The sequence below is a fragment of the Neofelis nebulosa genome, chromosome 13, assembly GCF_028018385.1.
Source record: "Neofelis nebulosa isolate mNeoNeb1 chromosome 13, mNeoNeb1.pri, whole genome shotgun sequence".
Classification (NCBI taxonomy): Eukaryota; Metazoa; Chordata; class Mammalia; order Carnivora; family Felidae; genus Neofelis; species Neofelis nebulosa.
The window spans coordinates 84428223-84443081 of NC_080794.1; the positions used below are offsets into that span (position 1 = coordinate 84428223).

At 53.6% G+C, this 14859-nt stretch overlaps 1 protein-coding gene across 6 annotated transcripts in view; it reads right to left on the bottom strand.

The window, feature by feature from the left end:
- CHST15 (carbohydrate sulfotransferase 15) overlaps nt 1–14859 on the bottom strand; it is an 80319-nt gene that overhangs the window by 18149 nt on the left and 47311 nt on the right. For all 6 annotated transcript variants that reach the window (XM_058698037.1, XM_058698039.1, XM_058698041.1 and 3 more), the window contains exons 3-5: nt 13809–14148; nt 11924–12070; nt 8385–8541 (exon numbers count right to left, since the gene is read on the bottom strand). In XM_058698037.1, the coding sequence (XP_058554020.1) occupies nt 8385–8541; nt 11924–12070; nt 13809–14148 (644 nt within the window). The remainder of the gene's footprint in view (nt 1–8384; nt 8542–11923; nt 12071–13808; nt 14149–14859) is intronic.

The window sequence follows — 14859 nt, forward strand, 5'->3', positions numbered from 1 at the left end:
TCCATCTGCTGGCGTCCAGATTCAAATCACTGATCGATAACTTCCTGACCTCCGATACTGTGCCATCAATAATCATCATGCATATTTTTCCTACAAGGAAATAAAGGCCATTTGATGTGGCTGGGAAGCAGGCCCTTCCGTCTCAACCGAATCATGGGCTGTGCATTTCTCACCTCGAGGAACAATGAAGCAGGACTGGCCGGGCCAGCTCGTTTGGAGAAAATGTCGAGAGTCACCTTAGGGCCATACACATGGGTGACACGGATGAGGCTCATTTTCTGCCAGAGGAGAACATCCACGTTTGGGCCTGAACGTGTCCACATGGATACAAAATCTCCAGTTCACTGAGGTCATTTGGGCCGGTCTTCTCTTCCCCTCAGGCACGAGTAGGGTTCTGGGTCCAGAGCAGCCAGTCCTGGGTCCGTGGTAAATGCTCACAGAACAAAAAGCAGGACCTCGCAGAGGCAATACGAAACGTGCCTTTCATCTAAGAGCCCAGCATGGTTGACAAAGCACTTGGACACAGTTTGCCAGTGACCCTGATCGTGGGTATCTGCTGGCAGGAAAGAAAAGAACGCGCAGCAGATCGCTGGGCTGCCCCTGATTAAAGCAGTAGCGAAGCCAGGCCTGAATCCCAGGCTGGGGGACCCCCACCGCAGGGCGTGGCCACCGCCCCCCAGGGCTGGCCCGTGTGTGACACGCCCTCCCCGCTTCAACTTGCCAGCCTCACTAATCCAAGGTCCCCGGACTGACCTGACGGTCCAGAGGGGACTCGCCACCGCCCCACCCCCATCCATCCTGGCCTGATGTGGGCACACGTCTCGCCTCGCAGCCTCTGCGGACTGGCTACAACGGGGCCCTTCTCCCCGGTGTCTCTCGCCCTCTGCAAACAACCCGTGTGGGAGCACGCAGGGCTGCCCACGCCTCTGTAAACATTTCCCAAAAACATAAACAGTGTCAAACACACAAGGAATTTTCAGCACGATGGTTTTTCTCTCACCGGTAACAAGACGGGGGCCTTCGCCAGGCGGTCAGTCCCGAACGGCCTTCAGAGCACCTTCACAAAGGCCTGAGCTGTCCTGGCCTGGGCCCGGCCAGCCCTCCCTCCCCACGGTGACATTCCCGGCCAACCCCCTTGGCCTCGGGTGGCTCACAGTTCAGCCCTATGAAAGTGAGCCCATGCCACATTTAGGGCTCACGAAAGGCAGGCCATAACACCCCACAGACAGGTTCTGAGAAGCGAAATGCCTGAATCCGCCAGGAAATTAACAGGCCACTGAGAGACACTGCACTACAACCCTCCTCGAGACTCCCGCTGATTTCTTCGTCCCCCAGGGTCTCAAAGACAAAGGCAAGAGTGCGGGCCGAAGGGAGGAAGAGGGCATACCATCGATCTGCGGCCCCGATCTGCAGCCTCGATCTGCGGCTCTGAGGCCGCTGTCACGACCTCTCCGCTCCGACGGCCTCCCCCCACCCTGCCCCCCCCACCCCCACCACCCCCCCCCCCAGTCCCATCTCTTGCCCACAGGGGAGTCCTCCTCATTTCCCCTTAAGATAATCGACGTTAATAACTGAGCCATCAGCGCTGGGCGACAGCCTGCTTTTCAATCCCCGTGCAGATGTGTTACAGAGAAAATACCACACATGACGTCAAAGTGCCAGCTCCCCGCTCCTGCCCGAGGACGTGTCTGTGGCACTAAGTCAGCGCTCCCAGGGACCCAGGGAAGTGGAACTGTTTGCAGGACATCGGAGCGGGGAGAGAAAGTTTCGTCTCAAGTCAGAGGGTGCCGGCAATCCCGCAGCGGTGGTCGGAGCAGCTTCCTGCTAATCTGAGCTCGATGTCGCCCTGGGATCGGCATCTTAATCTCTCTGGAGTGGGGTCCATGCCCTGAAGGCACCCATCAAAGACAGGGGACCTTACTGCTTCCAGAGCTTTGCAAAAGTGGGCAGTCACCCTGCTGATGGCTCACAGCCCAGTCCCGTCCAGGAAAGGCCCCGCCCCACCCATGGTTACGCTTCCCCAGCACGGACAGGGGACAGCGGCCGGTGGCCGGGAGAGGCCTCGCTGGGGACAACTCTGAAGGGCCGTCCAAGCCATGGAGCTCGTGGTGGGGTCGGGGAGACCTCTGTGTGACTGCATCATGGCCCCAACCTCCGCTCTGCCTGTCTCCCCCCACCGCCACCCCCCCCCCCCCCGCACCGGCTTGTCCCACAACGGGCCCCGTAAACCTCCTGCGTGCTCACTGCCGTCTCCAAGTTAAATCTGCATCCCAAGGACCAGCCTATGATAGGGAAGAAAGCCTGATTCCTCAAACCAACAGGGGCTCAAATCCAGCCTGGCCACACTACTAACCAGTTGACGGCGAACCCAGTAATGCAGCCCCACTGAGCCCACACACCTACTTGCCAAGCTCGAATGAGGCAATGCCTGAAAAGGGCTTAGCAGGTAGCCCAGCCTGAGTACGTGCTCAGTTAACGCTTTGGTCACCTAATTGAGGGCTGTCCCCGGCCCTTGCACTGGACAGAGACTCCACGAAGGCAGACAAGAAGGACTTTGTTCTCTAACGTATGCACCGCATCTTGCATATCTAAGTTGTTCAATACCTGTTCAGGGAGAAAATGAGTGCTCAATCTGGCTGTTGTCATTATTTGCTACTACTGTGACCTAACAATAATAGCTAATAATTCCATAATATTTTGTATTTATCCAGCCCTGTTTAAATACGTTACATATATTAAGTTATTCTCACAACCCTAGAGATAGGACTATTTTCCCCCATTTCACCGATAAGGAAATGAGACACAGAGAGGTCAAGTAACCTGCTCAAAGCCACACAGCCAGTGAGTGGTAGAGCTGGGGTTCCGATTCAGACTATCTGGTCCCCCAGAGCTATGACTCTACAAGGCGACCCTGGTTTGCCACTCACCGCTCACACATCCTACCACCCGCTTTGCTGGGAGTAAGATCCATGAAACCAGCATTCCTGCCCCAAGGCTTAGCATCCCTCATTACTCTGTCCTAATGATCAACTGCATGTAAATGGATGCATTTCATTAAGTGTTTCATTCCTCCCCTTCCTACGGCATCGTCCTAAATAGATTAATTATTGACCCACACTAGTGGGCTGTTTAAAAATCAGTTTAGGGGGGCCTGGTGGCCCAGTGGGTTAAGCGTCTGACTCTTGATCTCCACTCAGGTCACGATCTCACGCCTCATGAGTTCGAGCCCCGTGTTGGGCTCTATGTTGACAGCACACAGAACCTCCTTGGGATTCTCTTTCTCCCTCTCTTCCTGCCTCTCCCACACACACGCACTCGCTCGCTCTCTCTCTCTCTCAAAATAAATAAACTTTAAAAAACCAATTTATATAAGCAGATGAACACAATGCCCCAGGTTCTCAGGCTCATGGTGCTTGGGTCAAAATCAAGTTCTCACTCCTAGCGGAGCTCTCCTTCCTGTTTGACTCGTCATCATAAAACAGGAAAACCAAGCATCCCTGTGGGGGTCGTTGCTGCACCCTGCATTAACACTACATACAGAACGAAACCCAAAACAGACACGTGGTAGAGTCCTTGACAGATGCTGTGTGACCCTACCCTCCAAGTGTCCCCTGAGTAAACTACGTCCGAGGGGCCAGCACCTTCCAGCCATTCTGCACACGTAACGGAGGCTGTCTCCAAATGATGAGGCAAACTCCACCAACCTCTTGCAGATAAAGAGGCAGGAGGCTAATGTGAGAGGCAGTGAAAAGAACGGTCTTTTCCACTTTAGCGTCAGATTAAATGAAGAAAATTCTGCTTTTTAATTAAGTAGGCCAATTTGGCCTAGAAACGCTTCACTTTTTTAAACTGTCATTATCTCTTACACAGAGAAACTTGCGACATGACGCCTGGCTGGCCCTTCTGGCCGCAAGCACCCGCCTATCCACTTTCCACTATTCCTCTGTTCTCCTCCAGAAGGGGAGAGATGGGCTTACTTACCATTTACATCTTTCTCTGGAAACTTAAACGTGACTGATTTGATTCTACCTGCAATTCCAGTATTTTTAAACCCTCTACCTTGGATCCATTCTAGAAATAATGGCTAAGTGTGAATCTGAAACTAGAAATAAAATTCACCCCTGGCCCCCGCCAATTTGTAGATGGAAAGAAAAGTTTAGCCTAATCCCACTGGCAGCAGGCAACCGCGGGACGTCCCCACGGAAGAGCGAGGTCGCGGGACGACCCAAGTGGGCTATTGGCCGGGGACCCAGTTAGACTAAAGGGAACAGGGCTCCAAGGGTGTGTTTCTTCGAGTGACCTAAACATTGAGTATCTATCATCCTTTTTGGCTGGGATGGAGAACGAGCCAGCCACTTAGGATAGGCCGTGAGCCACGGGTTTAAAAAAAGAAGAAATCCCTACTGTTGCATATTTTTTATAAATGCTTAAAAAGCAGCAAAACAGCTGTTGCTGTCAGTAGCCCACACAGAAAAGGTGCAGACGAACACACACTCCGCTGTGCGTGGGGGGGGCTCTGCCTCTGGATGGGGTATCACACTGGCAGCTTCTCTGCTGTTGGCTGCAGGGCTGGGACCCAGGTCTCTGGGAGGATCAGACAGGGAAATGGAGGGCAGGTGTGCAGGGCAAAAATCCCTGTTCCTTGGCATTCAGAGCATGTAACCTCCTCCCTTCGAGTGTGGCCCGGACCTTGTAACTTGCTTCTAACCGACAGAGTATGTAAAGGTGATGGATGCACAGCCTAGCGATCAGATTATAAAAGACTGTGACTTCCGACTTGCTGGTTGACTCTCCCCTTGCTGGCTTTGATGAAGAAAGCAGCCCTGTTGGCAAGATCCAGCAGCAAGGCCTTGAGGGAAGCTTCTAGCCAGCAAAGAACGGACGCCCTCCCCCCAACAGCCCTTGAGGAACTGAATTTGCCAACAACTGTGAGAGCTTGGAAGCAGAGCCTTCCCCAGTCAAGCCTTTGGATGAGACCCCACCGTGGTGAAGCCCTGACTGTGGCCTTGAGAGCGAGCCCGAAGGAGCGGATGCAGTAAACCGGGTCAGGTTCTGACCCACGGAGACTGTGCCATAGTAAGCGTGTGGTGTTCTAAGCTGCTGACTTTGGGGGTGAACTGTTACACGGCAGTCGATGCCGAATGCAGCAGGCGATTCAGTGACGGGGTTAGCCTCCTGACGCAGGCTGCCATCGCGGCATCGGGCCGTTCCCTCCTCGGCAGCCACCACGACATCCGCCACGAGAGAGGCAAGGCCTCACTTCTCCAAAAAAGTGCCAGCCCCCAGAGGGCAGGCACTGGATGGACCTTCACCTTTCACAGATATGTATATGCTCAGCCCCCAGCACCATGCCCAACATGTGGTCAGGGTTCGAGAAATGACCAAATGGACCAACTCTTTCTGTTGAGGACCAGAAAGGCAAAAGAGTATTCACAATAACCAGAGTATTTGGGAGAGGGGAGGGGAGGGGAGGGGAGGAGAGAGGAGAGGAGGGGAGAGAGGAGGCAAAACCTGGGACTACTTGAAATGGCCGTCTCATGGCCCTTAAGTCTTGTAAAGGCAGGCCGACTTTTGGCTGGGTCTAGAGGCAAGTTGGGCAGGTCCTGCTTTGGCTCAGCTGTCTGAATCTGGGCAGCACCATGGCCCTCCCCACTGAGAGGCTCGCCTTATGGCACTTGTGTCCTCGGAGGTACAATCGAGAACTGCAGGAAGAAAGGGACGTGTTTAGGAAAGGTGACTCCACTCTCCCAACAAGAGAACCCGTGGTCTTTACCTTTGCTCTCACTGTTCTCCCTGCTCGCAAGGCTTCTTCCTCTCAACCACACTCCATCTCTGTCGACTTGCCAAATTCCTACTCAGCCTTCAAAACCCAGCCTGGCTTCAGCTCCTCCAGAGTAACTCCTCTAGACCTCCCCACTAGGAGCTCATTCCCTCTTCTGGGTCACATCTCACCCTCCCTCTTGCTCTGGTTGAAGTCACAGACCTTAACAACCATAGCCATGCCGGTCCTGCAACCAGCCGTGGGCTCCCATGCCCGGGGCCCAGGACGGGGCAGGCACACGCTGAACAAGACCAGACCCACACCACACCGGTCCCCACCCCTCTATGCCCAGGGAGTGACACGATGTCGCAGCGCTCACTCCCGTGGCCCCTGAGCCTGAGACACAGCGTGACCTCCCCCAGAATGAGGAACTAGGGAGAGTGACAGGAAGACATTCAGTGCACAGGAAGCATACTCTTGAGAGAATTTTCCAGCCTTGGGAGCTGCGGCTAGAGGCGGTCTGGGGGAGGAGGGCAGAGCAGCTGTGAAAACACCTCAGTGGGCGGTGAAGGGTCACTCAGTCATGGAGCCTTTCCTCCCGAGGCTGACAGTTACATAATCATGTCTACACGAGAGCACCGCCGGTTTGTGTCACCCGCTCTCCGGCTGGGGAGGAGGCTGGGCAGCCCACTCCCTGAGCAGAAGGGCCGATCCCTGCCTCCCAACTGTGGGAACCAGCAGGTAGGATGTGGCGAGCTGCTCCGAGGTCAGCGGCCGCCTCGGAACCAGACAGGGTGGCTTCCTGAGGAGAAGGACAGAACCAGAGTGGCGGCATCCGGGGCGCAAAGATGTGCCTCGTGATGCAGCACGAGGAGGGCCTGCCGCAGCGCAGACAGAGGGGGACAAGCCAGCGCTCCTCTGACCAGGCCACGGTCAGAGCTGCAGGGGCCGTTTCGAGAGCTCCGCCAAAGGGACACAGAGATAAATGCAGGGAGTGACCAGGGCAGGACTTTACGGCAAGTCCTCCTGGGGGCAAGAATGTGAAACAAAAGCAGCAGGTGTAAGACTGGATGTGCATTCGGTTGTGTACATACACACACACACACACACACACACACACACACACACACACTTATCTGCCTAGGTAAGCTGGTGGGAGACTATTGCTGGTTTTTTTTTATAACAGTTTTCCTTTATAGCTTTCCAGTGTATTTCCTAAAATTTCCCCAACAAGCACTTCTAATTGCTATCCCTGGCAAGGACACGAGGCCCCGGATGCATGCCATCCAAGAAAGATATTAGGGGGATATTAGTTTCTCCCGCAACCTGTGGGCCCGTGACTGCGGGATTTTTATTCTTTGGGATTTCTGAAAGCTCGAAGTCTGAAATCCTGGCTTCAGCAGGGCGGGTTCCCGCTGGGGGTGCTGAGTGAGGGGCTGTTCCAGACCCGTCGCCAGCTGCTGGCGGTGGTCGGCAATCCTAGGTGCCCCCCGGGCCTGCGGACGCGTCACTCCAATCTCCGCCTCTGCCATCACATGGTGTCCTCCCTGTCCCTGTGTCCAAATTTCCTCTTCTCACAAGGGTATCAGCCACCGGATCAGGGGCCACCCGAGTCCAATAGAACCTCATTTTAACTCGAGTCCAGCCGCAAAGGCCCTGTTTTCCAACAAGGTCACCCTCAGACGTATGGGGGCGGTTAGAACTTCAGCACATGCTTGGGAGAGGCATAACCCCGCCCATAACAAGAGACGCAGAGCCCAAAGAAAAGCGAGACACCGAAGGCCCTGGCTGTTGTCTTCCACATGTGGCAGGCGCTGCCATTTGGGGAGAATGACACTTGGTCTGTGTGACTCTGTGGGGAAGAAGCAGATCCAAAATGCGGATACTCCTACAAGACAGATCCGGCTTCACAAGAGGAAGAAGAGTCTCACGGAGCTGGACTGGTCATCACAGGGCTCGGGGACTCCCACTCCAGGATCCTGGACCAGCCTGCGGGCCACTCGTCTCTGATGTGGTGATACTACGGGGACTGCTGGGCTAAGTGTCCCAGAAGCCCTGAGCTTCCGCCGTCCACGCAGGCTTTGGTGCGATCGGAGCATCGCCAGTGCCGGCCCAGCCCCGCCGTTCAGTATCACACCAGCTGCGCCTCAGTCACACGGGGCGACCCCAGCTTTCTACAACAAAGCAGCCCTGTCCGTCATTTTTCTTCCTTTTGGTCTTTTGAGGAAAGCTGGAGACGGAACACTCAGCGGAGCTGACGGGGTCGTGACACAAGGAATCGCGGGAGCTAAAGCGCTCGGCAAACCCCGACGCCCCTGATTCCAAGGGGGTTGCACGTGCCCTGACGGTACCCAAGGAAGGGCCCACGTCCCCAGGCCAGAGGCGGAAGGCCCAAAGACCGCGGTCAGGCTGTCTAAGAAAACAATCCACAATTTGTTTAGACCCAAGGAAGACTGCACCAAGAATAACATTTACACAAGAAAGAGCAGTAACGTTGCAAGTTAAGCTTGTTTATTTAAAAAAAAAAAAAAAAAAAAAAGAGGCAAGATCTTGCTCATGATGAGAAGGCGGGTCTTTAAAACTGCCTCTTCACCCCCAAATGCACGAAACCCAAACCGCTCACCTCTCCACGGGGTCCCTGAGCATGACAATCAGTTTTGCGTCTGGCTGAAAGGCATGGATGAAGTCCTGGGTCAGAAAGGGCGGCTCTCCATCCGTGCTGTTGTCGTAGAAGAATGTCCAGGCGTTGTTGTCCCACATGGTGGACGCGCTGGCCTCCCCTAGAAACAGAGAACGCCGCAAATGAGTGGTGCTGAGTTAGGGGCTCCCGCGGGGCAGCCTGTGCCAGGGGCCAAACTGGGCTCCGATCGATGCCTTCCTCTCAACCAGCCATGATGGGTGACCTGGTCTACCACCACCGGCACAGGGGACTCCAGGAAGAGTCACGACCCTCTGCCACGGCGACTTCCCCCGCTTCCCCCCAAAGGCCTCCATCTGGAAATCCAGGTGATCTAGGCACCACGGAGCATCCGCTCCCTCCCAGCTCTTCTCCAGGATGTGCCAAAAAAAACCCTCTGCCAGCATCTGGCGTCCCAATTTCACAATGTTTGACTCTGCTCACGGCACACAGCTCTGTGGCATTTGAAGGGCCCGCTGAGAATGTACTAGATCGTTTCCTTCCCCGAGTGCCAGGGATGGAAGAGTAGTTTAGGGAAACGGAGCCTCTTCGGGAAATTAGATGGCAATCACCATCAGATTTTTTTGTGCAATCACAACGGCCGGTCCGGGGCACTCTCTGAGACCAAACGAGAGGAAGGCTTTGCGGGAAGGCTCACGGGACCTCAGTCTCAGGTGCTGCGTCCGACGGGCCCGCCACCCCATCGCCCCGCACACAGCTGGCATTCACTCAGTACTGACTGGGTAGATGGCCCGCCGGCCCGGCCCTGGTTTTACGATGGTCCGCACGGACGGAGGAGGAAACGTTCAACACGCATTCTAAAACGGGGAAGAGGCCAAGGCACGCACATTTCCGCATCTCCCTCTCCAACACTTGAACCAGTTCCCTGACTTTTTTTTTTCTTTTTAGCAGAGTCTTCAGAGATTTAAGAAGAGAGGCAAATCGATCCATTACATACCAATTCAATTTCCCGACATTTTACACGGGTACTCGATACATCGCAAAGTCACTTATTCAGGGAAAATCTGAGCCAAGAGACGAGTTTCTTTGATCGGGGGTGAGTGTGTCACAAAGATGCGGGGAGTTGGCAGGGCCCTGGCTCTTCTAGGATGTTCAGTCACATCCAGGTGAGCATTTCTGTGCTGGTCTTTCCTCTCTTTCAAGGTAATACCGTAGAATACGGGCAAGGCACGCCCGTCAGAAGTCTTTTGAACGTTCTACTCACAACGAATATGAGAATATTACAACAAGGGAAGTATCTAAAACCAAAGTGGCACAAATTCGGTCAGATCTCATACATAAACCAGCTCTGCAACCAGAGAAACATCTGTCCCTCCACCCGTCTGTCCGTCCGTCCGTCCATCCATCCAGAAAACATTCATCTAGTGTCTCAAAGTGCCTGGCAGTGTGCTTGGCATTAGGGATAGAGAAAGGAAACGGGACAGACAATCCCCTGCCTTCTCCTCTCTTACAATCTAGGGGAAGACTCCATCAACAACTCCATCAACAGTCAGATCCCCAGCTGAGCACTTCGTCAGGGCAGAGCAGGGGGCCGTGACAGCAGAGGTAGGGGCCTGCCTTTCCGTGTGTCTGGAGCCCCACCCCCGAGAATCTGGTCACTGGAATCCCTTGTGACTCCAGCCATTGGCCCAGACCACTGAGGAAAGGCTCTCTCTGACCCGTGAGCAGGGCTGAAGGAAGACACTTATGCTCTACCAAAGACCTAACCCGAGGAAGCTGAAGCAGAGGTGAATCGCATTTCAGGGCTCGGAGGAGCCAGAATGGATCTGGTCCATTCTGTCCCATGGTGCAGATGTGCCGACTAAAGCTCAGGAACTCAAAGACCGACTCGTCACACGGCTCAGAGCCGGCTGGTGGCACAGGCAGGCCTTAGCCTCCAGCTTTCCACCTGCCTCTTCACTACCATGAAACTCATCAAACTCTGTTCTAGGTAAGTATCAGAGCAGCAAACTTTTTCCTTAATTTTCCTTTTTAAATCTGGAAGTAAAATTAGAAAACCACACTAAGGCTTTCCTTTTTCATTCATTATCTTAGGCTCTATTTCCTAGCCCTAGGATGTGTATTTTTAGCTCTTTCATAAGAACATGAGATTCTCCCAGAGGCATACGGTGTAGGAGTCACAATCAAATATTAATTAGACTTGTGAGCTGAGGTGTGTGGACCCGAGGCTGCAAGAAGATAGCTAGTAGCCAATTCGCACTACTGGGGTGGGGGGCGGCGGGGGGGGGGGGGGTATATGATCTCATCTGGCTCTCAGAACTTGATGTGAGTTAAAAAACCATAAATAAATCAGAGCTTAGGCGTGTAAGTCTATCTCCTTGGACAGGAGAGTCAAAAGCAAGGCCATGTTTCAAATGGTTGATTACAATTCCTCTGAGTTGCTTAAAGATTCCTTGAGTTTGGAGAATCAAAATATAACACATTTAGGAAAGTTAAAAAAAGAAAAAAACAGATTGCTGCCTAAGGTAACCAATTGAAGCAAAATATGTGATTAGGTTTCTCTCTTTCAGAAGAGGTAAGTGGATAAATGTCTTCTCCTAAGCTGAATCCAATACAAAGAGCGGGTTAGACAAGTTTTTTTTTTTATAAAATGTTCTTGTGAATTAAAAAAAAAGCGATTATTAATCAAACCACCTCATTGTGAATGTCTAAAGGCATTAAGTTGATAAGGGCTAGGCTTTCTCAACAGCCATCAGTCACCAACAATGTGTTAGGGCTGCGTCTGCTTCAGGAAGAGACTGCGTCCCTCTCTACCGGGCCCCAGTGGCCAGGGACTACAAAAGCCACAATATTAAATCGACTCATTGGTTATCGGCGATCACGATGCCCCATCCAAACTTAGATCAGTACGTCATGAAAAGAAACCAAGTGTGTGCGCTTAGTTTAAATGAAGACAAAGAAATATCAACTTAAAAAAAAAAAGACAAAAACATTTCCGGTACACTTGAGTCTGCACAGAACTAAAAAAGCCTACTAAACGTCGCTGCTTGGGGCACCTGGGTGGCTCAGTCGGTTAAGCGTCCGACTTCGGCTCAGGTCATGATCTGACGGTCCGTGAGTTCGAGCGCCACGTCGGGCTCTGTGTTGATAGCTCAGAGCCTGAAGCCCGTTTCAGATTCTGTGTCTCCCTCTCTCTCTCTGCCCCTTCCCTGTTCATGCTCTGTCTCTCTCGGTCTCAAAAATAAATAAAAGTTAAAAAAAAAAAAATCTAAGCGTCGCTGCTTTACAGAAATCGCGTAAGCGACGTCAACGTTTCACGGAGGGGTGAGACCGACAGCCAGGTCGGGAAGTACACCTTCAACAGAGGTGGCCGGCGTCAGGCAAATGTTCCCGGCGGGCAGAGCAAAAGCTGGGCCAGCGTCAGGGCAGAAGGGGCCCGGGGGGAATGGGGGCCCAGCCCGGGGCGGGAGTGGGCCCAGCCCGGGGCGGGAGTGGCCCCAGTGGAAGCTGCCCAGAAGCCGTACCGATAATGATCCTAGTCATCCTGCTCTGTTCCTCTGCAGAGCTGGCCTGCAGTCCTTGATGAATCTGGTGTGCGGCCAGGTCAAAGAGGTCCAGGTAATCTTCCACGGGGTAGCGGTCCCGAAGCCCATCTCTCAGGCGGACGATTCCTACGAGAACCAAGAAGCCCGCGTTACTGAGAACGAAACTGTCAACGGCCGGACGGTGGCCTCCTGGAAGTAACCAGAGAGGGATATGAAGGCCCGGGGGCCCACCGGAGTAAGCTGCAGGAGGGGGCTCACAAGAAGGACGCCTACAAACTGGCTGTCCTCTTTAATCCATGCACGCTTCAGGGAGCGGAAGGCCACCATTCAGCCCCAAGTGGCAGCTTCAAGGACAGCCCGCCTGTTCGAAATCTATAAAAGCATCTGCTTGGAGGGCCAGAGACTTGGGGGCTGGTCACCACGTGCGCCAGACGGGCCCTAAAGTGGCTGAGCAGCGATGGCATCCAGAAGGCACGTGCTGTATCAGACAGAAAAGGGAGTTTTTTATCTGAGTTTCTGTTTCTGGCCTGTGGGATCAGGCAGCTTGTCTCTCTGCCTCAACAAGGGGAATGGACAGTCCCGGGACAAACGCTCGGTTGAACCCACTAGTCATTCTGGCATCGACCCACGCAGCCCAACTGTGCCCCTTGCCTGAAAAGCGGGTAAATTTCACGTGGAAATATGTTAACAACACACTGTCCCAAACCACAACCATCAAGGTTAACGGAAAGCGGAGAGAAAACACCCGTGTGCAAAACAGCAAGAGGTTCAAGGAGACCCTGGGGATCGGATTCCAGAAGCATGTTCCTGGGCTTCCCTCTTCCCTGCCAGTGGGAGGCTGGGTTTCATTAGGGCAAACGGTGAGCTGTGCAGGGAGATCACCCTATGTGAAACCGTGGCTCCCATAGCTGCTGCTGCCAAACCACAAAAGACACATTTACGCTTCTGTTCATCCGCTCCGGGAAGGACATCAAAAGTATGAAGTCAATTTGTCAGGACACAAACAGGACTTGGTCGAAACTCAGGTTCTACTAAGGAAAACTTTAAAGATTCCCTTCTAAGCAACCTGGGTCCTTTGCCTGAAACACGCCCTCGAGTCCCACCCGAGCTCTGACCTTTGTCAAAGGGACCAAACATCTCCTGGCAGAAGGGAAAAGGTTAAGAGGAAACAGTGACATGAGGGCTGCAGGGTGGCTCCGGCTGGGTGGGGGCGGTATCCACGGTCACCCCGGGGGCAAAGGGATGCTGTGAGCAAGGTCGCCCGGAATTATCTCGAGGTGACGTTCATTCTGAACTTGAGGCAGACACATGGAGCAGGTCAGAGCAAGTGAGGCCGGAAGCAGCTTGATGACGTGTTCACGGTCCTGGGAGAAGCCAGCCAGAAGCTCAAACTTCACCCAGCGTGGCAGTCTTTGTAGTGTTCCCCAGGCAGGGGGGTGTTGGGGGCGGGAGGAGCTCTGGCAGGAACGGTGCAGAGCTGGGGGCAGAAAGCCCTAGAAATACGCCCAGCTGGCACTTAACCACTCACCGCTGGCAGGTGTACCAAAGCTCTTCGGAACAAGAGCAGCTGCTGATTCTGCACCCTTCCCCTTGCCCTGTATACAGCCGGCACTCAATAAATGCTCCCTCGGTGACTGGGAGCCGGGTTCCAGCCCCACTGGAGGTTTGAGTGGGGGCGGCCCTGGATTAGCGAACTGTCTGCTCCCTGCGACTCGGGGACCTGCCCACCCTCCCTGGCGGGGCCGAGCACCACGGGACCTGGGATGGGAGCCGGAAACCACTTTAGGAGGAAGGCGGGAGGCGGGGGACAGGAAGAAGCGCGCAGGCGCAGGCCCCTCCCCTCGCGGCGGCAGCTGGCGCTCACCAAAGCGCTTCCGGGTCCACCAGTGGGGCTCCTTGATGGCGGAGAACTTGACTTCCGGGTGCAGCCGGAGGCGGTCGTAGAGGTCAGTGGTGCCACACTTGGGCTGCCCGATGATGTAAAAGCGCGGCAGGCAGCGGAGGCGGAAGTGCTTCCCGCTGGCGTGGGACAGGTGGCCCCAGAAGGCCTTGCGCAGGGCGTCGAAGGTGGAGCGGAAGCGCTTGGAGTAGAGCACGTAGGAGTTGGTCAGGTAGGGGTCGGTGGTGTTCCTACCCGTGAACTCCTCGTACCAGCAGGGGCTCTTGCTATTTGGAAGAAATTTATTGGGGATTACCGAAAACATCTGCAACGAAAAAGAAAAAAAGGGAGAGACACACGGAGGGGGGACAATTAGCAAGAACGCGTTCTCACCGCGATGCGATCATGCCCTAACCCTCGCTGCAGTGTTCGCGTTTCAACTGTTATGTGACAATGGCTAAGCACGAAAATAAAGCAAAACTTGGTAAATAGCCAAGGCCATGTTTTCTCCTTAGACCAAAATAAAACTAGAATTTGGAGAGAACGAAGATAAAAACTTACTCAAAATCCATTCTACCATGATTTATCTTTCTTTCTCTCACACGCGCGCACAGCAATCTAATTAAATTTCACAGTTGGAATCTTTTTACTAGTTGTGTGTTTAAGTGACCATTAGGGACAAAAATACTAATTAGGACACAATAGAAACAGGATTCTGGTGATCTACAAAAGCAACTTGAACCACCATGGCCGCGTTTCAAGTCCTGCGATGAAATTATGAGAAGGGGAGGCCCTTCCGGTATTTCTAGCTTCGCCCTTCAGTACTTCGAATTTCCTCCTTGGTGTAAACATCGTGAACTGGACAGCCCTCTCCCAGTGCACTCTGATCTGTGAGGCCGTCAAATTATCCTTGTTACACATGAGAACATTTTTTTTCCGTCATTTTTCTTCCTGTGTTCCCAAAGATGGCCACAGAAAAGGAAGCATCTATTTTTAAAACTCAATCAATCAATGGAGATTAGCACAAGGCTACTCA